Below are 23,877 nucleotides of genomic sequence, written 5' to 3'. Positions count from 1 at the left end.
ATCTCGATAATGGAATAGAACCCACCAATATATTTTATTTTTACCCCAAATGTTGTCTAGCTTACTTTGTAATTTGTGAATCTGGCCATAAATTTACTGTGGCCTCCTTAGTGCCCCTCATTGAAAATTTATATTCTAGGAAAAACTAGAAATGTTTTTCCTAGGATACACATTTCCAAAAAAAACCTTTAAATAAAATATTATTACTATTAGAGACTTACTAGAAAATTACAAGAAATATTTTAAAATTTTCTTAGGAAAGTTAAATGGACCTTTTGTTGCCTCTTCTAGGGAAATAAATAAAAATTAATAAAAATTAATAATCAATCTAATATATTACTATACTTATCGATAAATTTTTAATCAAATAAAATATTAAACACAAAATTGCTATGAAAATTGCCTCATGTTAAAAGTATTATAGCATTAACTGTCGAAAACTTATTCAAAAATTTTCTATACGGTTTTCTAACCCATCTTTGCAAGAAAATCTTATATAGAAAATTATATGATTTTTTAATAAGAATTTCTAATTAGAAAAATGTTTCCAAAAAACCCAAAAAACATGAGGCACTAATGGTCCCAATATTTCTACTAAAAATGTCTTTTCAAAATTTATTTAAAAAACCATTAATTGTCTCTAGAAACATATTTCTACTAAAATTTCTTTTCAATTTCTTCAAGAGCCATGAGGAAGGGACAAAGAGTTTTTTTTTTACTTGTTCATGATCTCTCCCTGGCTCTCGCTCTCGCTCCCAATCCCGCAAACATTAACGAGCTGGCTTGCGAGCTTTCGAGTCGAACCTTGATTAGGTCGAGCTCGGATCGTTAACTAAAACAAGTCATATCTAGATCTCAACCTCGGTTCTAGATCTAGGTATACCGAATTGAATCGAGTCAGAACCGAGCCAAGCTCGAGCAGGCTCGGTTCAAAGCCACCCCTACCAATTCTGGTGCTCCAGAGGTCATTAGTGGAGCACTAGAATTCAAGTCATCTAGATGACTAAGGGGGGGTTAGTCCCCCAAATGGGTTTTTGAAGATCAAGTTCATGTCCAACATGAAGATCATCTTCGCACTTGGTGTTAGTATTGACGACTTCATGTGCACTGGAAAAAAAATTCCAGTGTTAGTGCCCCAACATGAGAAAAACATAAAAAACAAGAGAATCGCTAAACTTTTACTGTACACTTAATTACAACATAATCCTTAAAACCCCAAATTAGGTAAAACAACTATTATTACTACACGAATAAGCTATTTAATGTATAATTAAATATGTTAATATATGTATTAATTTAATTAGATATTTTATTGTGCATTAATATGGTAATTACATGAGCCAATAAAATATGCACATGATTAATTACAAATAATAAATAAATAATGTTATAAATAACAAAAACGAAAGTAATACGTTGAGTTATTAATTTATTAATAACATATGATATACTTTAATCTAAAAATAAATAATTTAAAAGAAAAAATTGATCTAATCATAACTTTAACACACTATATATTTGTACATAATATATTTTATGTATTATTAATTAATAATATATTATCACAAAATTTAAAACCATTGGTTTAATTAACTATTGCAATCGGATAATTATGCCAAAATAATTTATCAAATATTTATTTTAACGATATTTTAATTATGACTATTAAATCACTATTTTAATATAGTAATTATAAAATAAATATATTAAATAAATAAAAATAAATATTTTTATAAATAAAATTTATAAATTAATGATTTTTATGACTATAGTTTAATTTTTCCTAACTTAGGAAAAATTAAACCATCGTCTTCTTCCTCGGCGGCGAGCCAGCGGGCAATGGCGACGGCGACAGGCCAGTGGGCAAGTTAGGAAAGTTATGATTAGATCAATTTTTCCTTTTAAATCATTCATTTTTAGGTTAAAGTATATCATATGTTATTAATAAATTAATAACTAAACTTATTACATTCGTTTTTGTTATTTATAATGTTATTTATTTATTACTTATAACTAATCATGTGCGCATTTCATTAGCTCACGTAATTACTGTATTAATGCACAATAAAATGCAATCATTAAATAATTAATCATGTGCGTATTTCATTGGCTCACCTAATTACTATATTAATGCATAATATAATGCAATAATTAAATAATATAATATCTAATTCAATTAATGAATATATTAATATATTTTAATTATACATTAAATTACTTATTCGTGTAGTAATAATGCATGTTTTACATAATTTGGGGTTTAAGGATTATGTTTTAATTAAGTGTATTATAAGGGTTTAGGGATTATCTTATTTTTTATATTTTTCTCATGTTGGGAGCATTAACACTGGAAACTGTTTTCCAGTGCACATGAAGTCATCTACACTATGAATGAAATGAATTTGAATAAGGAGATTAAGAAGAACTTCAAATTTCAGAGCAAAAGTTTGACCAAATATATCATATGTTATGTGTAATGTTATGTGTAATAATCAAAGCTATGTTAGGTAGTAGGAACACATGAATCCTTTTCGATCGAATATTCTAATTTAAAAAATAAAATCTATAAACATGGATTGAAACTTTTCCTAAGGCGGTCTACTTTTTAATCTTAGCCATTGAAATATAGAAAATCTTGGACCATAATAACATAAATCCCAAGTGGAACAATATAATATGGATGGCTAAACAGTTAGACCTCAAATTGCTTAGCCATCCATTTTGTATTTGGTTTTAAGTATCCACCTAGAACCAACTATATGCATATGAAGTTGGTTGGGAATAAGTTCCCAAATATCGCTTTAGCATTGTACTTTTCTTTCATAGCATAATTCCGATAAGGAATTGTGAGAGCTTGTTTGTATGATCGAAGTTGGGATATATTTGTGCATTCCACACAAGATGATTTGGTGAATAAGACAGAGAATGACATTGGATCAAGATTGTTTAAACCATATAGGCATTTACAATACAGTTTATGTTAATTCTCTTCTCGATTTGTTTCCTTTCTTTTAAGCCCTAATTTGTATTTGTGCTAGATCCGATGTATTTCTTACTGTCTTTGTCTCTATCCATTTGTAGTCTTATACTCCAGTTGGTCTAGTTAGAGGTATTTGCAGCTAAATAGTGAAAAATTTCAATATTTTTCTAGAAATTTATAGAGAAATTTGAGTATTCTAAAACTATCACATCCTAGAAGAAGTCTCAACCATGATCTCAAAAATGGGAGTCTTAGGGCATGACCATGAACTCTCTATGTGAAAATGAGATAACGATCAAATTTACCTTTTTACTAACTATTTTTGGGAATAATAATGATCAAATTCTCATTTTCTATGATGTTGCATAGTGTTCTAAATATACACAAAGAGACAAGAAATCTGAAATCATATGGATTGTTTGATTTTGTTTTAGGCAAACATCGAAGTGAATGATCGTGAACTTGAAAATGACCGGCTACATATTCCTATATCGATTTCTTTCTTGTTTTGTAGCCCTTTCCCATGCCAAATGCAGCTTTCTTGTTTGATCTTTCTCCCCTTGATCCCATCGGAGTATGCCTCTTTTGCATCTTCTCTCGTTGCTTTCTCATTTGGCTTTACCTCCTTTCGTGGCCACCCTGCAACTAGAAACGAATTTTCTATCACCTCCCTTCTCTCTTCCTCTTTCTTCTCTCTCCCATGGCTTCAATCGATTCAGAACCTCGTTACACCACCAACGTTGCCATGGCTTCTACTGACCCAGACCCCGTTTTCTCTAACCTCCAAGTTGCTACAACCAATCTCCACAATCTCCTCCGAGCTTCTCTTACCTTGGAAGATGATCTTGCGAATATGGATAAACGGTTCCAGGTCCTCCTCGAGACTCTTAGTGCAACTTCTCGAGAAATGGTTCCTTTGCAATCTCTAGCCATTGCTAACAAAGCTCTCGACACCAGGATCAACCGAGCCGTCTCGCCGGCGCTCAAGCTTCTGCAGAGCTTCAAACTCGTCGAGTCACTCCAGCAGAAGCTCATCGTCTTCTCCAACAAATTACCCAATAGTATCGTCCCGGAGAAGAGATTGACTTACCTGGTCAAGTACGTCGATTGTGTCGACCGGCTTAACTCCGCCATAGATTCGGTCATCAAGGAGAGCGAGCCAGCCGTGCAGAAACTCCAGGAGGTGGTCGAGTTCTTGAGCCGGACCAAGGCCACCGATCAGTTTCGGACTCAACGGATTAGGGAGACGTTGGTTACATTGAAAGCTCTATATGAGACGGAGGTTGATGCCTTGAAGTACGAGGGGCTTCTGGACGAAGCACTCCTTTGTCTACAAGGCGAGTACGACAGAATTTTACAGCATTTGAAGCATCGAAATATAGGTGAATCGCAAGAGATTGTTGAAGAAACGGAGGAGGTTGATCTCGCTTCTGAACTTGAACTCGAAGTTTTAAGAAGAATTTCCGAGACTCTCGCTGCAAATGACTGTTTAGACATCTGCATCGACATTTTTGTAAAGGTATAATCCACTGAACTGTTTGCTGAGGGTCGATACTTCATTTTGGTTTTCTCTCTAAATTGTTGAATATCGGCCAGGTGAGATACAAAAGAGCAGCGAAGGCTTTGATGAGATTAAACCCGGACTACCTGAGGACTTACGTACCAGAAGAGATAGACCAAATGGAGTGGGAAAGCTTGGAGACTGCAATATCGTTGTGGATTGAACATTTCGAACTGGCGGTTAAAGGGGTCTTGACATCAGAAAAGGACCTTTGCAAGAAAGTCCTCTCCGGTCTCATGGGCGGCGTGCTATGGGCGGAATGCTTCGTGAAGATAGCAGACAAAATCATGGCAGTGTTCTTTCGGTTCGGCGAGGGGGTTGCCCGCAGCTCCAAGGAGCCTCAAAAGCTGTTCAAGCTCCTGGACATGCTCGATTCCCTGGAGAAGATGAAAGCTAAATTCTCCCAAGTATTTGAAGGCGACGCCGGAGTCGATATCTGTTCCAGATTCCGCGAGCTAGAGAAGCTCTTAGTCCATGCTTCCTGCAAAGTCTTTTGGGAATTCGGGCTTCAAATCGAAGGCAACCAAGACGGGTTCCCTCCTCCGCAGGATGGGTCAGTCACAAAGCTCGTTAGGTACGCCGTGAATTATCTCAAATACCTGGCGAGCGACAACTACAGAACACCCATGGCCAAAGTTCTGGGAACAGAGCAGATATGGAAAATGGGTATCCTCTCGCGACAGGAGAAGGAAGAAAACTTACTTCAAGACGCGATTATAAACGTCATGGAAGCCCTTCAGAGGAACGTAGAAGTAAAAAAATCGCGTTACAGAGACAAGGTTCTTCCATATATCTTCGCAATGAACACTTACTGGTACATTTACATGAGGTGCAAAAACTCAGACCTTGGAAATCTCGTTGGAGAGCAATGGCTGAAGGCCAAATTCAAGTCGGTGGCGGAGGAATCCGCCTACAATTATCAGAAACAGGCTTGGGGCCAGGTACTGCGGTTCCTGGACGAAGATGACGAGGGCCAGCAAAAACCGCAGGACGGCAAGGATAGCACGGGGACAATGGTGCGAGCGAAACTCGACGCCTTCGTGAAAGGGATCGACGAGAGCATGGAGAGGCATCGCAGCGTGTACAACATTCCGGACGTCGATCTGAGGGAACAGATCAAGGAGGCCGTCATGAAACTGGTGGTCCCTACATACGAGAGTTTTATACAATCGTACTTGCACTTGTTACAGACGAAATCGTATCTCTCAACGGAATCTGTACGGGAGTTGGTGGACCAGGTCTTTGAAGAGAGGAACCCTCGGGGTTTGGATGTGCGAGCAAGTGTTCGAAGAAGAGATCTGAGGGGCCGATTAGGGAGAGGAGGCTCGATGGACGGTTCTACTGAGACCTTGGAGGGCTATCGACGGTGATAGCTGGCTGTTGATTAGCAAATACTTAAATGCAGTACGAAGTTGAAGTCTATCTAATCATCTAATATTAATCTAATAATTAAATATATTTTTATTATCTGTTTATTATGGATTTCAAGAAGTGCATTGAGATCACTGTGATGATAACAAATACTTAAATTACCTCTTAACTCCTCTTTGACATAGGAGTGTTGGTTTTTGGAGTCTTATCACTTATTTAGGAGTGATGTTTCTTCTCTCATATTTCTTTGTAATCCTATTGGAAAGATTGGCAATTCCTGCAATACTGGGTTTTTCCATATTATATTTTGCAACGCTATTATCTTCTTAATGAAAGGCAGCTTATTCAAGCAATCTTCCTTCATTAAACGCTTACTGGAAGGATGAGAAATGCTGCAGAGAGAGGTTATACCATTTGAGAAAATAAACTTCCACTGCCTGGTTCTATTGAAATTCAGAGGCTGCTGCTATCAAATTTAAGTTTGCCGATTCAGGGGGATTGACCAGATGAGAAGGTGTGTGTCATGACAGAATTGTGTTAGTTAGAAGGAAGCCAAAACTTTCCAACTAAAAAGCTGGGACAAAGTTGCAGACATTAATTCTTATGTCTGGAAATGGACAGCTTATAGATTCAGTCACCATCAAGCCCATTGGAGCTATCTAAGATGAAAAACCCCTAATATCTCTTTCAGCTGCGGTAAGAGTTTGCATAGGAGAAAAGGATCTAGCTGGTGCTAAGATGCTTCCATGCACATCTGAACACCAGAAATTAATTCCAATTTTCAAGACATGCCACCAAATTGAAGATGAGAAGTGGAAAGATTTTAATGGCTCTCTCTCTCTCACTCTCTGATTTTCCTAGATAGTTTTCTTTGCATATTTCTTCTTTCCCTAGAAGCTTGTGCTAGTCTGTAAAGCCCGATTGCATGATCAGCAATTTATGTAGCTGTCTTTTGTTCCCTTCTGTCTCTAATATGAACCAGTTTTCCTGTGCAACACCTTTATCCTATGTTCACTGAAAATGTAGTCAAAAGTGTATCACAACTGAAGTTCCATCGTTCTAAAGCCAATTGACCAGTTTTCTTTGTTTTAATTCCAAATGACATATGATATTTGGCACGAAATGCTCTTTTTTTTCTTCAAGGCAGTAAACTATCCTCATCAAAGATTTTGGTTGATGAAACAACTGACACCTCAGATGCCATATTGATTCGTTTGTATGAGTATCTTATCTATTCAATACATTAAACACGTGCCAGGAACCAGATTTGAACTGGTGACACAAGGATTTGAGTCCTACGCTCTACCAGCTGAGCTATCCCGACCATTCTCGATGCATGATCCTACTAAAAGAAAAGGCTTGGGTCTATGTCAATGAATTTCACAGCATTGCAAGAGAAGGTTGTTTTAGACCTCCAGTTGTTTTTCAGTCCAGTAGGAATGTGAAAATTTTAAGGTTGACATTATTCACATATTGCTTTCTAATGCCCTAGCAGGTGGCAGCACTTTTACCTCTCTTGCAGCAAGAAGAAAGACATTTATTAGAAAGAGAAGTAAACACAGCTCTTCAGAGAAAAATGGATGAACTCCAAAGGAATTTACTTCAGACAACTCTTCTGTATCTATCTTATTTTTCACCTTGCTTATGGACTTGATTCCTACCAAGTTTTTGGTGTGGGTTGCATATGTATTTGTTGCTGATTTTTGTAACTTTGGTGCTCTTTCACAACATTCTCATTACAGATTCAGAAGGTTTTGTTGTTCTTGAAAGTTTAATTTGATATGGCACTGAACAAGAATAGAATCTGAGAGTATGTCATCTTCAGTTTTAGTATTGAAACTCTCACTTTCTCTTGGACATGAAAGAGTTAATTCATACTTAATTTTGAGCTAAGCATAATTATCATGAAAACATGTTTGCAACTCGGGCTTTTTTTAATGAAGTCTGAGTTTACTAGCTGTTATTGCTTGCTTCGCAAAAGATTCATGCTTTTCTGAAACAAGCTGCAATTTAACCTTGAACAACTTTAATGAAAAGGTGAAGGCACTCATGGAGTTGGCTCAAGCACGAAAGGAATATCAGCAATTGCAGGAGTATGATTTTTTATTCCCTAAATCTCTTATTTGACCTAATAAATTCAGTGTTTACTTCACTTGAGAAGAGCCACTATCTTGGAGACATAATTACATTCTTTTAAAAAAGAGAAATTAAGCAGTAACAGTATACGAAATTGAGAGATCAAGGATCAGAACAACAAAGAAAGAATATTCTTACAAAAAGAGAAGCGAAAACTGAGAAAGATGGATTTGACCTGGAATTTTTATCTTTTTCCTCGACCATCTTGAAGTCCAAAGATTACTGAATTCAACTGGTTGTTTTCTTCATAACTTGAACAGACGAACCGTTGAAGAGAGGAACAATACAAACTTGATTCAGAATTGCTCGGGGGAGAAGAACTTTACAAGATTGATGCCGCGTGGATATAGCGGCAATACCTTCAAGGATTTTGGAACGAGGCATTCTTCAGTAAACTCCTCAGTATGTATCGTTTTGATATATTGAAAGCAAGACCATGTTTTCGTACGCAACTCTTCTCTGACGAATTAACAAATTTTACGTATTCGTCATCTTCCCTGTTCCAATAGGGCTGATTCTTCCCCTTCTTCCCCGGCGACGAAGAATCTCTTCTGGGATACGTGAAGTATCTATACGCCTGCGTCAATAGAGCACTGGACCCCTCGATCACCTTCAGGTAATTCTGGTTGTTCGCGATTAAAATATTGTTTGCTCGGATAAAACTAACATTCACAGGAATCAATTGCGAGTCCAGAAACCCCGATTCTGCAGCTTTGATGAAATCAGATAACTGGACATTATCTAATCTAGCACCCGTCTCGACGAAATTGACTGGATTGCCGCGAGATGACAGTCCCATGAAGAGAAAGGGGATTTTGACGATCCGGCACTCACCAGCATTGGACAGCCGGATGCGGGAGGCGGTGATGTAAGACGGCCCCCATTCGAACAGGATCAATGGAGAGCTCCAGCCGGCGCGACGCCAGAGGCCGATGAGTTTCTCCCATTCCATTAGGGTTACATAGAGACATTTGAACGTGATTTTGCCGTCTCCCCATTTTTTGATCTCGGTCTTGTCTGCCCAGCGGCGGTCGCAGAGGCCGAACCAGAGGTTTGGGTTGTCGCGGCAGAGAGAGTGGAAATGCTTGCAACTGGAGGCGAAGGAGGAGATTTCTCGGAGAAATAGGAAGGAGAGAATGCAGAGGAGAATATCTTCCGGCAAATCGACGATATGTGAAGGTCGATAATTTTGATTGGAGATGCCGTTCGAGATCGAAAACTTAGCTCTCTTGGATTGGTTTTGGGTGTTCTGAACGTTTTGATCCTCGTCGAAGTCCGCCATTTATCGTTTCCTGGTGGAAGAACGGAAGAGGGGCTTGCACTAGGGAGAGTCAACGATGGGAGTATTTAAAGGGGCGACAAACTCCACATTCAAGCATGATCCCTTGAGTAATTGTGAGTTTCTGAACTTAATCCCTTTACTACTTAGGTCCACGTACTCGACTCGATTGCAACTGCACTAGTAAAAGTAGTCAACTTCTAGTAATAGTGAGTTTCTGAACTTAATCCCTTGAGTTAGTTACAAAATAGAGTGTTTTCAATTGATATGGCATGGCTGAAATCTCAAGTAATTCACCTTTTTCCTCAACATATGCTGATTTGGGGAATCATGATCCCTTGAGAATCACTACAATTCCTCTCAAAGGTTTGAGTAACTACTTTTCATGGTATCAATCAATCAAATGTTTTGTACTAGAGACCCTTTTGGACATATAAATCAGCCACCTATGCATATTGATGAACTTTCCTATCACAATTGGTTGAGGGAAGATACCTTAGTAATTAATTGGCTCATAAATAACATAGAAGAGCAAGTTGCAAATAATGTTGTTTACTTGGAAATAACTAAGAAAAATTAGGACACATGTCTTGAATTATATTCTACTCCTGAAAATTTTCAAAAGACGTATGATATAATCCAAGAGATGTGTATGACAAAGCATAAAGACAATTTGCATGAATATTTTGTCAGATTTAGAGGTCCACTACATGAATGGAAGGTTGCTCAACCTTACTCAACCGATGTTGCAACACAAGAAAATCAAAGAGAAGATTTTCTTTCAGTCACATGTCTTACAAATCTACAACCCTACTTAGATGTTGCAAAGTCATATGTACTTAGCTCTATGGCCATACCTTCTTTTAATGATGTATATGCTGTCATGTTTAGGATTTCAGTTAAGGGATCCTCAACTAACAAGAATCAGTAAAAAATTCAGCAAGTAACAACTGTGGATGAGGAGGAGGAAGATGAAGAGGTGGAAAAACTTATGGTAGAGGGATGGGAAGAACTGTGGGTGAGCTCACTTTTCACTCCCAAAACATTGCTCAAAATAGAAAGCGTACCTTCTGTTATCTAAATAATCATTTAGTTGACAAGTACTCGAATTTACATGATAAATCAGAGTTTTTCAAGGTTAATCAAACCTCAACTACTACCACAATAGCCCCATAAGGTGTTACTCCTAATCATCCTAAAGGGAAGATGGTTCTTACAGAAGAAGATTATGACTTATTTCAAAATTTTAAGAACCCGATAGTTCCATCTCCAAGTGCCACTATAGTTATAATTGCTACTATTGATATGTTCTCCTTTGTTTCATGTTCTAGTCCTTCATCCTGGATTATTGACTTTGGTGCCTTTAAACATCTTATTGGTAAAATAGATAACATATCTTCCTTGATCCCTTGTACTACAAACCAATTTTTATCCATTGCAGATGGGTCCCAAACCAAAGTTCAAGGTACTGGTACATTCACTTTATTTCCCTCTCTTTCCTTTTCTAATGTTTTATTTGTGCCTCAATCCTTGCTTAGTCTTATGTCTATTACCTAGTTAATTAAAAGGCTTAATTATTTTTGTTACCTTTTTCATGCTTTTTTTTTTTAGGACATCAAGATAAATCAGGTGATTGGTGGCGGCCATGAGAGAGGAGGTCTCTTCTTCATGAATCCAACTATTCTGATAGTCGTAGCAATAACTAATAAAGAAGCCATATAGTGGCGCAATATGTTGTGCCATGTCAAGTTTGAAATTATCAGTTATGCGATTAAAATCTATTTCTCAGTTATCTTGTGAGTTTTGTGAGCTTGGAAAACATCACCCTGTTGTGTTTTAGCTTAGACAAAACAACTAGTCCTTTCTTTTTACTTCATTCAAATGTGTGGGGAACTATTAATGTCCCGAATATTTCCCAATCTAGTTACTTAGTGATTTTTGTGGATGATCATACAAGGTTTACTTGGTTATATTTGATACAAGATAGATCTGAAGTTTTTACTATCTTTAATTCTTTTTGTGCTATTGTTGGGACACAATTTCCAAAGGAAAATTCAAATATTTAGCTCTGATAATGCAAATGAATATTTTCCCTCAGTTTTAGATATATGCCAACAAAAAGGCATTATCTAATCAATCTTGATGTGTCCATATGATACAATAGAATGGTATCTCAGAAAGGAAGAACAAACATCTCATTGAAGTTGCACGAATACTTACATTGTCCATTGATTCTCCCTCAATTCTATTGGCTATATGCAGTTCTCACTGCTTGTTTTTTAATAAACCACATGCCTTCTACTACATTACATGAGAGTACACCATTCGCCAAGTTATTTCATGATTCCTCTACTTTCCCATTACCTTCTCGAATATTTGGTTTGTTTTGTTTGTTCATAATTTGGGTCCTCGCCAAAACAAGTTTCACCCTAGGGCTATCAAGTTTATTTTACTAGGATACTCAAAAAATATAAAAATGTTATATGTGTTATTCACCTAGTCATAAAAAGACCTTTGTCTTTGTTGATGTAATGGGTTTTGAAGATCAACCATATTTTTTTGCTACTTCTCCTCCAAGTTTTACACTTTATAGGGATGCCCAGACCAGTTGTTACATTGGGTGACTAATTGCAAGAACATGCAAAGTCGTCTTCGACATCAAAGATTATTCTCTCTTCTTTGACCAACCACTCACATGTGGAGTCTTTTGATGCTTATGAGGTACAACATTCTCCATCTTTCACTATTATTTTTGACTCACCATATGATACCTGACCAATTGTCCTCCATAAAGAACCTCAGACCACCATTGTTAGATAGGCATCCACATCTCATCCCATTGGTAACTTTGTTTCCACACACCGTCTATCCGAACCTTGTTTTTCATTCTTGGCTACAATGTCATCCTCTTCTATTTCTGGTATGTTTGATGAGGCATTACTTGATCCACGATGGAAGACTGCCATGGATGAGGAGATCCAACTCATATATAACAACAATACTTGAGCTTTGACTTCCCTTCCATCAAATAAAAGGGCAATGGGTTGTAAATGGGTTTTTACACTTAAATATAACTCTGGTAGTACTATGATCAAGTATAAAGCTATACTGGTGGCAAAAGGTTACACTTAGTCTTATGGTATTGATTATGATGAGACTTTTTCTTTGTTAGCCAAGATGAATATAATATGACTTCTTGTTTCTTCAACGACTAATTCTAAATAGATTTTATATGGGTTAGATGTTAAAAATGTGTTTCTCAATGGTAACCTATTAGAAGAGGTCTATATGTGCCAACCACCATGTTATATGGTTGAAGGGGAGGCATGTCACCTAAGTAAGGCTATTTATGAGTTAAAAATTCCTTTGTGCTTGGTTCAAAAAATTTACTACTATGGTTATGGTTAGTTTCCTTGGCTTCACATTATGTGAAAGTAATCAATCCATATTTACAAAAAAAATCTACAAAAGGTATGATTCTTATGGTTGTTTACATTGACGATATCATTATTGCTAAGAGTGATACTGAGGGTATTCAACAAACAAAAAGGGATTTAAATAAAAAATTTCAAACCAAAGACCTAGGAGGAAGTACGTTCTTAATTTATTTAAAGAAACTAGAATGTTTGGATGTAAGCCCAAACAGTAAATTGTGTGTTGAATCTAGGGATACAATTGATGTTGGACAGTTCCAACATTTAGTTGGAAAATTAATTTTTCTTACAGTCATAAGACTAGACATATCTTATTCTATGAGTGTCATCAATCAATTTGTGTATCAACCATGATACTATCATTGAATAGCACCGGAGACAATAGTCTGGTATATAAAGAAAAATCCTAGTCAGGGGTTATTATATAAAAGCTATGGACGAAAAATGAACCTCTGATTATTGTACAATTGTGGGAGGTAATTTAGTCACTGGGATAAGCAAAAAACAAAATGTTGTAGCTAGATCAAGTGCTAAAGCAGAATATAGGGTCATGGCTCATGCAGGTAGTGGACCCTTATGGCTAAAATCCTTCATGACAGAGCTCGAGTTTCAGACAACCAAGCATATGCAACTCTACTGTGAGAATCAAGCAACCATTCACATTGCAACCAATCCAGATTTTCATGAAATAATCAAACACATTGAAATTAAATGTTATTTTGTTTGGTAGGAATTGCAAGCAGGTGTCATATCCACACAGTATGTTCCTTCCAAAATCGGTGAGAAAATATATTTTACAAAAGTTATCCCTACAAGCTTCTACTCAACTACATGTACCAAACTGGGAATCTTTGATGTTTTTGCACTAGCTTGAGAGCAAGTCTTGTAGTTTGAGTGGTATCTATTGTAATTAATGAGTAAGTGACATAAGTTCGGGACACTTCAATAAATTGTTGAATGGGTGGACTCCACTATTTACTATCAAGTAGGTTTCTATATACCCAGGCATAATATATATCTCAAAATTAGTCCTTAGGCCTTGCCTCTCTTCTATCAATCGTGGCCATATGATTGGAGGACATTACAATTTCATTCGCCCTTCCTGGCCTTGTAGCAACCTCAATTTGAAGACATTTGGTGACACCACTTATCGTGAATGGTCACGTGCTTGTTGGCCATGTATTTCTACATATGGTGTGAATAACCACATCCATCTAGCACTCTTATGTCGATGTGTCTCAAATGTTGTTACAACTTTCTTTTATGTCTATTCAATCAACAACAATACAAGCATTGCCCCAACTTCTTTCAACATTGCATGGCAGCATTCTAAGATGTTTGTTATCAACAAGTTGTACTCAATTTTTGCCCGTGAGCCCTCGGGACTTCTTCAATCAACCACCTATTAGACCTCTCATTTTTAAATGTCAAGCAGTTGATTGAATTCCGCCAAACAGATTCTATAATTACATACCTTGAATTTTCACAAACCTTCGAGCCCACGAAATCCATGAAATGGTTTTAGGAGCTATGTCAACAACCCCTATGATGGTCGCTTACTCGTTTCGTCCCGAGTCTTTAGTCTGTTGACACGTCTTCTCCGCTGTTCCTCAAAGGTGACGAAGTCACCTGAACAAGGGTAGCAGAGGGAATCGAATCATTCGGGAGAATCTACCGTCTGCAGCGACCAGGTATAGCTATCTCTTCTCCATTGTCTCGCTGTGGAAGTACAAACTGTAATCCATCGGATCGAAAATATGGCGAATTTGGATGGTGAGTTGCAGAACAGGCAAGCGCTAGTTTCCCACTCTGAATCTCCGCCTTTTCCCTTCGTCGATTTTCCCGAAGATGTCCAGCTTTGCATACTTTCATTTCTCTCTTCCTCTGATATTTCTGCTTTCTCCGCTACCTCCAAGCGTTTCAACTCACTCTGCCAAAATGACGGCAAGCTGTGGTTCTACCTCTGCGATCGTCTCTGGGGCCACAAGACCCAGATCAGAAAATGGGGAAACGGGAAATCCTCGTTTAAGTCCCTCTACCGGTTGTTAATCAAGTGGGAGAACTTAATCGGTTTCTGGCGCCGTAGCCATGAGCGACGCCTCGTCTTCTTCGAATGGGGTCCTTCATTCATAACCGGGTCTCTCATTTTCCCGTCGAAGATCGGTGGGTACCAAATTGTCAAGACGCCATTTCTCTGGATGGGTTTGTCTGCTGAGGGGGAGCCACTGAATTATCTTAATTCGGACAAGAGGTGTGATTTTGCTGAAGTGGAGGGTGAATTGGGACTGGTTGAGGCTGATTTGGTCCAGGTGCGCGTTAACATCATTGGTAGAAATCATTTTGTTGTTGAGGACAAGTTAGGTTTTGAAAGTAGTGAAATGGGTTCTAGGAAAAGTAAGGAGAATTTGGGAACTGTCGGTGAGATCATGGGTGTGGATACTTTATCGCCAGGAAGTCCCCCTGATGTTTTGACGTCTGTGATTTACCAGTATTTTGCTAACCCAACGAGTCCAGGTGCAGAGAGAGGTTCTAGGAGGCAGAGAAAGAAAGAGAGGGGAAGAAATGGTCGTCGGAAATTTGAAATTGAGCATTATTTGAAGATTGTTAATTCCTTGCCCACTTCATCACGACCTCTGCAGGGATTGTGGAAGGTAAATTTCTCTCCTATGACTAGTTTCTTAATTGTGACTTTTGTCGTCTATATTCCTGCTGGCTGTTTGGTCTTTCGGTTTTATTTGTTGCTGCCAAATCTAGAAACGACTTGATGACGAACTGTTGGCAATTTTATACTCAATGCTTTTGTTGAAGAGCACGTTTGAATGTAAACTTCCTCACTTGTTTTGAAATCCAGTAGGCATGCTTTTCCTATAAAAAATGATTTTAAATTTAGCTGTCTTTATGTAGAAGATAGAGAATCTGTGAGTTCTAGCATAGACAGAGTTCACAGTCGGAACTTTATTTACACATGATATGCCAAATTAGCTTTCTGAAAAGGAGCTTTACAAGCAAAGGATTGTGTCAACCTGTTATATCTATTTTAGAAATCATCCATAGAAGTACAACTAGGGACACTTGTTTATTGCATGCCACAAGCTTGTCGATAATATTCACTTGCATACATACCTTCATAACATTTTTTTGTTACTATTCATTTATTATGTATAATTTTCTGGAGAACGGCTTCATGCATATCCTCACCTTATTCTTTGTAGATAAATTTCATGTATCTTGTAGTATTTACAGTGAAGAGTTAACTTCACTTTGGCATTAGCTCTGTGAAATGCATCAGGTTTGGATTGGGCCTCTTGCTCAATGGCTACATTGGGGGAGGGGAGGGGTGAGGGGTGTCCTTGCGTGAGGTCTTCAGTTCATTAGGATCTTACAAAATTTTGTTCTTGAGGAAGTCTTGTCCTTGATTGTTTCAGCGAGAAGGAAGAGGAAGTAGCTATGGAACTTGCTAAATTAGACTGTCAACAAGCTGGCAAGGTTGAGGTTTGTTTGAGTGTGTTTTGTGTTTTGAGGGCATGGAAGTGGTTCAGTGAACCCAATCCATTGCCTAGAATACTCTTGCTGACCCTTGTTTTAGAATTTTGGGTAAGATTCAGGTCACTTTAGAATTTTGGCCGGTCAGATTGAGGAATGCCAACTCTTACGTATATTTGCCGTTAGTTTTGCAAAATGTACTATTGTTTGACATAACAGTTGAAGAAAGGTTATTATACAATCTGGCAGACTTACTAATTGTAACATTTTACATTGTGAGAAGAGAGGATTGAGTGATAGGATTTGCCTTTGGAAGTAGTTTTTGAGTGACTGTATCTCTTCATATGTTCTAAGAAATGCCTTTTTTATTTCCATTGGGTGCTTCGACATTGATTGTATATGGTTTTGTGAAATAAGAGAACAAAGAAGATTGAGAAAGAGAGAAAGAGAGAAGGAGAGAGAGAGAAGAGAGAAAGGGAAACGGCTGCTGCAAGAGTGCTCTAGGAGAGACTGTCGTTAGGGTTCTAATTCGACCACTAACACTTTATATAGCTTAAGTGAAAATAGATACCCCTATGCGCTTAATCCTATAACTCCTAAATACAACTCCAAATTACATGAACACTCAAACATGCTGAACAAAACAGTACTGTCTTGGAGGTATAGATTATGTGAAAATACTAAACTGCCCTTCACATTATTTTCTAACAGGTTTTAAATTGTCTAGGGATTTTATCTGACTCTCATAGGCAAGTGCACCTTCATGCTTCCCATTTCTAGCAACATATGTTGCACACTTTTTTAAACAAGCATAGTTACAGTCCTCAAACTTCCATGTAGTTTTTCCTTTTTGGAAGTATCAGTTTTTAATAGCATATTAGTTGCACCTCTTAGCTAAGTGATCCAAAGCAGGAATACTTCAGCGCCACTTGCAAGCAAGCTGGTTGATCAAATAGAAGCCAAGGGTAACCAAGCAAAAGGTAGCCAAACAAAGGCAGTCAGAGGCCAATTCTCTATGTTATCCATGTTGTTAGATATGATGTCGAACCTACTTGAAAACCAAAATCTCAGCTTATATATAATTGATCTATTTTACATATCTAGTTTATGAGATTCTTCCTCCCATATTTTCATGGGTATTCTACTACGAAGAACGTGTTTACTGATCTGTTGTTTTATTCTAATGTGAATGCTTGATCAAACGGTTGGTTGCTTTCAGTTGTTGATAGCTTGCTATAATGGACGTCTTTGACTACTCATCATGTGACTGTGGCTTCAAAAATTGACACACTTTTGTTTTTACTTGTTCATTTCATCCTTTAACTTTCTTCCATCAGGGGATCTGTGACGATCTGAATTTAGACTTTTATCTTGTGGAATATGAGGACATTGGGGGAGTTGTTTGCCGAAAAATGGGTATCTCATCAGGACCACCTTATGGTTATTCACCAGTTTTTTGGACATCAAACCCAATATTTATTGAATCCCCATTTTCTAAAGAAGAAGAAGATTTATACGAGAAACGGATTCACATACTGCCACAACCAGCTGATGAGACTTCTGGATTTTCTCCAGTTCAAGAGAATGTAGTTTCACGGGTTCTGTATATCAATTCAAGTTATGATCTTGTTATTCCTGATTTGACCAGTTCCCCCAGTCCTCAACAAGTAGATGGCAGGATTTGGCAGTATGAAGATGGGACTTTCGGTTATGGGTTTCTTAGGGACAATTTTATTGTAGACCTAAAACATGTAGCTTCGGAAGAGCATCTTCTTGATGCAGTGGAACAGCTTTGTAAAGGACCTAGAATCTAAAATTATCATTTGTACATAATGTGCAGTGTTAGATGCCACCTACTCTCTGTGGTGCTGTAACGTATGAATGATCATTGTTCATTTTTTTTGTGATTCTCAGCTCATTATGATCATTTTTCATCCATATCTTCCTAGATATCAGTAAGTACAAAATATCATCAGTATTTTTTATTCTTATTATTAAATTTTTTTGTGCTGTGAAGGTAGAGTGACATTGCTGATGGATTTCTTATGATGCAAATGTAGAATAAATGTTGACGTTATATTCTTTATTAATTTCCATTTTACTCTCTTGAACATCAGTGTCAATAGGGAATCTAAGGTAGATACATGTTGGATGAGGGCCAGTGTTGTCCCCAGTCTGGTGGTGTAGCTGACATTGTGTTCTCTTTTGAGAAAAGCCTGTCCAGGGTTTGATTCTTAATTTTTAAGACAGAAAAGTGATTACAATAAGAATCCAAGACACCAGGAACATTAGGAGAGAACAGTGAATTTTTCAAAGAAGGTACCCATTAGGGCATGTGGAAAATTTTAGTTGGAATCCCTATTACCAATTTGATAGTGAATTACTCTGTTTATGTATCAAAAGAGTGAAATTGAAATTCCACTGTAAGGATTGTATTTTTACTTTTTCTTAGAGAATGTTTAAGTGAAATACAGCAGCATGGTGTTGATAAAATATTTAGCTCAACCCTTTCCATTGTACTCTCAATATATTAAAAGACATCCATATGTGTAGGATAGTATAATGGTAAATAGGACAACTCTTCAATAAGAGTTGGCATGATTTTGTAACTATACAAGCTGGTTTGTCTTTTTTCTCTTAATAGGTGTAACCCGAAAGGTATTATTGATATTATAATCTTCACACTTCAACTATAAGTAGAAGCATGGGGGCATAAGGTAGAGCATCTAGCTTTAGCATGTCTTCATTTTCTCTCTGCTTTGCTTCTTTGCTTCTCTTCCTCCCTTTTCCTTTTCCTCTCTTCTCTTATTTCTTTTCCTTCTTCTCCAAATCCTTTGTAATGATTATGAGAAGGCACTAGAAATCAACATGGTATCAGAGTGGGTTAGATTCTGATATGGGATAGGAGAAGAAGACGAAAAAAAAGTTCTTCGTTTTTCCCTTTAGTCTTTTTTTTCTTAGTTTTTATTTTTCATTGGATTTCTCACTACCTTACCACAATTTTCATATAAAAAATTATATATTCCCAAAATGATCTTTGAGTCTAGCTTCCAACTCAAAAAGAAATTTTGCAGTAAGATTTTTATACAAAGAGAAATTGAAATATGAAGAAACAAATGTTAGACAACAAAAAAGTTTCTACCAATAGCATAAAACTTCAATTTTCGGGATGTTTTGTACCAACAAGACCAAAAATCTATATAGAGAATTGTATGCTAAAAGAAAACTCACATGTTTATTTTCTTACCCAACAAACCGTTTTTCAATTTGATTTTTCTAGAGAAAGATATCCGTATTAGAAGAATGAAAATTATGTTGCTAGCTTGTTGTATGAGAAAATCCGAATTTAAACCAATTTTTTTGCTTCACTTTTTTAGTTGTTAATCTTGGTTTGACTAATTTTCATTATTTTTTTTCAAATTCTAGTCAAGGTTTTACTAACTTGAGGGCCGTTCCTTCCTTAAGAGTTTCATTTCTTTGACTCACATTACATGAGTTTTCTTAAGAGAAGTCTTTCCCTACATAACTTTAGTTTTGTTTTTGTTAGAGTGAAATCTTTGAATTAAAAAGTCTTGTTTCCTTATTCTAAATTCTAAACACTAGTGTCCTAAATCTCCCTTATTTAAGAATTTTTTTCTTGAATACTTTCTTTCCAAATTGGTCAAGTTGTGTTAAAAAAGTAATTCGCTTACATGAGAGTTCTATTTTCAAAAAGTTTCTATCATTATATTTCGTCTCAAAACTTTCTTTATTGGAGTTTTTTTTTTAAAGTTTTCTCAATAATGCATGTTCATGTAGGGATTATTTTTTATCTCCCTTTTGAGTCAAACCTAGTAACTTTTTATCCATCTATTGGTCTAAAAACGCCTCCTTATTTGGAAGTATGTAGAGCTGCATGTGTGTCTTCTTCCATTTGAAGTATGGGAGTTGATCTTTATTTATTTACACCCTTAATTTCTCAAAGTGTTTTCTTCAATTTGTGTTTTTAAAAATCACTTTAGAATAATGCATATAGACCCACTATTGCAAAGATCATGAGTGAACGCAACATCAAGCTTAATTCAATTCTTTTATTATTTTTATACAAATGGTATTTTGAGATATTTTTTATAAGTGAGTAGATTCTTTTCATTGCCCTAAAATGGGTCAGACAGAGCAGCAATTTCAGACTAGAGTTGGAGTTTTATCGTTGGGTTAGGGATGATTCTTCTCTCACTACTATTTTGTACAAGCTGATTCTCTTGGCAAATACAAAGAGATCTCTAATCTGAGGGGGAGAAGTAGAAGAAATGGAAGTATGATGTACTAGATAAATGAAAGATTTGACAAGTTGTGATAATCAAATTTTATATGGACATAATATCTAAGTAATGGTGAGAATAAATTGAGAGCAAGATGAAGATTACAAGTAAGATGTGCAAGAATAAGATAAATCAAGGCAAAACAATCAATTTTTTTTTAAAGCCACATAAGATCAAAGTTTCTTGACCAAAAGTATTTGAAAGTTGAAGTTACAAACACCAACTTGAAGGAGAGTGTTAAAAGTTACCTACGTGTGTAGGGTGACATTATGGTAAATAAGACAACTCTCAAATTAGAGGTGACATAACTTTGTAATTATATAAGCTGATGTATGTTTTTTTATGTCTTTTTTCTCGTAAGAGTTATAGCCCTAACGTTATTATTGACATTATAATCTTTGCACTTCAACTATAAATACCAACATGGGGGCATGGGTTAGAACATTTAGGTCTGGCCTCTCCTCTTTCACATTCTCTCTTATTTGCTTCTTTCCTTCTCTTCTTCTATCCTGCGTGTTGGGGTTACTTCCTTTCCCTCTTTCTTCTCCTCTCTTATTTCTCTTCCTTTTTCTCTTAACTCTTTTATAAAGATTATGAGAAGACTCTAGATATCACACACACCCAGTAAACCGAGATCATCAACAGTATCTCGCAGCAGAACTCAAGGACAAAATTAACAAATCCACAAACTTGATGTCAACATCTCAAACACTTCAAATTTCACAATGTGAACCCATTCCTAAAGAAGAACCTGTGAGGAGACCAAAAACAATCCTCTAATGCAGTACGAGTTATGCTGCTGCAACTTCATCACTTGCCACTTTGATTTCCTCCCCCTTCTCTGTTTCTAGTTGACTGTAATTGCCCTTCTCCTTGAAGAGCTGGGTGTGGTGATGCTTACAGTAGAGTCTCCCTTCATGTGCAATATAGTTTGATGGGCTGATAGTGCATCCTCCATGTGTGCATTTAAAACAGGATTTGTGGTATGCAGATCCATCAACCGCTACCTGTAGAGATAAATTGCATCAGTTAAGCATCTAAGCGGGATTCTTTTTATTCCCAAGGGGCTGAAGTTCAGATTTCTTTGCAATCAGTTACTGGTTTCGTCTCAGATATATCTTTCATGATTTTATCTCCCACATGACAAACTCAGTTCTGGTTTCTTTTGGACATTGGAATGGGTTGAAGTGGTCAGTTTCTTGATTCTTGCATGAAGTAATTGTAGATAAAATGTTGCTTACCTTTTCAATTGGATAGACAGTCTTTTTGCAACCCACACATTTATCTTTTGTTCCCACAAACAATGAGACCTTGGCCTGTCAATGAAAACCATAACAAATATGATTATCATCATCCACAATGTGTATCTGGAAAATCTTTTTTGAGACTGAAGCTGGTTATTATATTTTAAACCAGAATTCTACTCGGATTTCCATTTTTTAAGTTTAAAAGGGATCTCGAGAATAGCAAGTCCTTTGCATGAATCTCCTTGCTGACAGATTTGGAAACAGAAGGTCTGAAGACTACTTCAGACATGAATTTTCATCTAGTATCTGATATATGTAGTCATGTGTAGCAAACAAAGATCTGATGGCTAAGATTAGAAGTAACCTCATTGTCCACATGTTTTACTTCTTTCTCAATCTTTGGTGTTCCTGAGGAAAGGTTCAAAAAGAGTTATGATGATAATTGTGATAAAAAGCTCAGGATCTGATGTTGGGGATGATGTCTCTGCAATTACCTTCAAAACTCTTGTCAAGACTGCCGGTTCTCTTGAAGAGTTGATCAAAGTGAGGTCTGCAGTATAGAACCCCCTCGAAAGAATTGAAGTTCCCAAGCTGCGAGGATAAACCAAACAACAAAAACTCTACATTACCCATAACAATTGTTTCCAAGCAAAGATGAAGAAGATACCAAAAGAAGCAGAAAACAGAAAAAAACTGCATCAATCAGTAGCTTCAACCTGAATCTTTCGTAGTAATGTCTGTAATATTTCAGTTGGTATCATCATATGCAGGTCTCCCACCATGATAAGACTCGTGTCAACAAAATCAACAAGATGCAGTATGTTGCACGTCTTGCTCTAAAATTACTGATCATGGACCCATGAGCAAACTCACGAAATGCCTAACATATCCGTGTAGACATCCAACAAGAAGAATTTGACGATTATATTTTGATGGAATATTATGGCACCCAGGCCTGATTCCAGTGAAACCTAGGATTTCCGCTCGGCAGCAACATAAATTACAAAATGTGTTATTGAAGGAAGGCACTTTACCTTGAGAGTGCCATTGCAGTGGTGACACCTAAAGCAGCCCTTGTGGTAGATCCGATTATCTGCGGTGAGCTTGTCCACAAGATAAACAGTCTTGTCGCAAGCCTTGCATTTCTGGGTTGTTCCAGCAAAAGCCATGGCTATCAGAGGAACCCACCACTTGACGCTGAAGCTCTAACTCTGGGTCTCCTCTGCTTCTTTCCCCTCACAACCGCTTCAAGGAAAACTGCACAAGGCCAGGTGGAAGGAAGGAGAAAAAGGACGAGCAGTTGCAGAGAATCGCGGGGAGGAAAGGCCAAAAAAAACAGAGGTGGCAGCGGCCAGTGGCAATAATGTTATCCGAATAATTCACAGCTGAAAATGGTCGTCACAAAATCAATTGCTTTTTTAAGGTGGGTCCAAATGAGACTGAGAAGGCAACGGCCAGAAGTTTCAGATTTAATTCCAGGGGACCAGGTCCTTCATGGCAGATTTTTCTTCTTTCTGGCGAAAATTTCAAACCATTCTTCCTATTTTCAGTTAGTAATTGTGAGACACTCAGACAAATTGCAGAGTTTTGAAATCTAAAAAAAACGATTAGGGAAAGTCATTCTTGATCTTTTTCAGGAGCCTAAAAACCCTTTGTCCAGAGATATATCATTTATCTGGACAAAAATTTTCTAACAGGGACAGTCCACAAAACCCAACAAGATCAAAGCAATTTCTGTTGCTTTAACAACCCACCAAACTCTGTTTGCTTGTAAAGATGGTCTCCTTTTCCCTTTTCAAGATGTAAATAGCTTAAAAAACGCTTTACTTTCTACCGAACGAGTGGTTGCATGATTATCTGCCAGCAATATCTCTAGATGCGTAGCTGGTCTTCTCCGTCCCATTTCATGGCTTTTCTTGCTTACCCTTTACTTCTTTTCCCATGAACAAATCTTCCAGATCTTCCCTACCATTTATCTGGCAGATTCATCACCCAGCAGTCTATCACAGTTTGCAGTCTGTATGCGCTGTACTCCATGTGCCATCTCTCGACCAGATCAGTCCTCCCCGAACCGGAGGAATTTCG

General features: G+C 37.1%; 4 protein-coding genes across 4 annotated transcripts; 2 read left to right on the top strand and 2 right to left on the bottom strand.

The window, feature by feature from the left end:
- Positions 1–3,616: 3,616 nt before the first annotated feature.
- Positions 3,617–5,911, top strand: LOC137952145 (exocyst complex component EXO70I-like). Its single transcript, XM_068799213.1, has 2 exons — positions 3,617–4,499; positions 4,577–5,911. Exons 1-2 carry the CDS (start codon positions 3,681–3,683, stop codon positions 5,909–5,911), a joined length of 2,154 nt encoding a protein of 717 aa, XP_068655314.1. The 5' UTR covers positions 3,617–3,680.
- Positions 5,912–8,409: 2,498 nt separating this feature from the next.
- LOC137952143 (F-box protein At3g12350-like) lies at positions 8,410–9,330 on the bottom strand. The gene has a single exon (XM_068799212.1). It carries the CDS (start codon positions 9,328–9,330, stop codon positions 8,410–8,412), a length of 921 nt encoding a protein of 306 aa, XP_068655313.1.
- Positions 9,331–14,338: 5,008 nt separating this feature from the next.
- Positions 14,339–18,182, top strand: LOC137951853 (F-box protein At3g12350-like). The gene is made up of 2 exons (XM_068798807.1): positions 14,339–15,412; positions 17,582–18,182. The coding sequence occupies exons 1-2, from the start codon at positions 14,519–14,521 to the stop codon at positions 18,056–18,058; spliced, it is 1,371 nt and encodes a 456-aa protein (XP_068654908.1). The 5' UTR covers positions 14,339–14,518; the 3' UTR covers positions 18,059–18,182.
- Positions 18,183–21,194: 3,012 nt separating this feature from the next.
- Positions 21,195–23,446, bottom strand: LOC137951555 (LIM domain-containing protein WLIM1-like). Its single transcript, XM_068798291.1, has 5 exons — positions 22,827–23,446; positions 22,287–22,383; positions 22,157–22,200; positions 21,787–21,861; positions 21,195–21,552 (listed from the first exon to the last, which is right to left on the bottom strand). Exons 1-5 carry the CDS (start codon positions 22,959–22,961, stop codon positions 21,337–21,339), a joined length of 567 nt encoding a protein of 188 aa, XP_068654392.1. The 5' UTR covers positions 22,962–23,446; the 3' UTR covers positions 21,195–21,336.
- Positions 23,447–23,877: the final 431 nt, after the last annotated feature.

This window comes from Aristolochia californica, unplaced genomic scaffold, assembly GCF_029961685.1.
Source record: "Aristolochia californica isolate CCGP_79_NKW_82.1479 unplaced genomic scaffold, dmAriCali1.0.hap1 SCAF_15, whole genome shotgun sequence".
Taxonomy (NCBI): Eukaryota; Viridiplantae; Streptophyta; class Magnoliopsida; order Piperales; family Aristolochiaceae; genus Aristolochia; species Aristolochia californica.
Note: the sequence above shows the minus strand (reverse complement) of the source record. Positions and strands in the feature narration are given on the sequence as shown.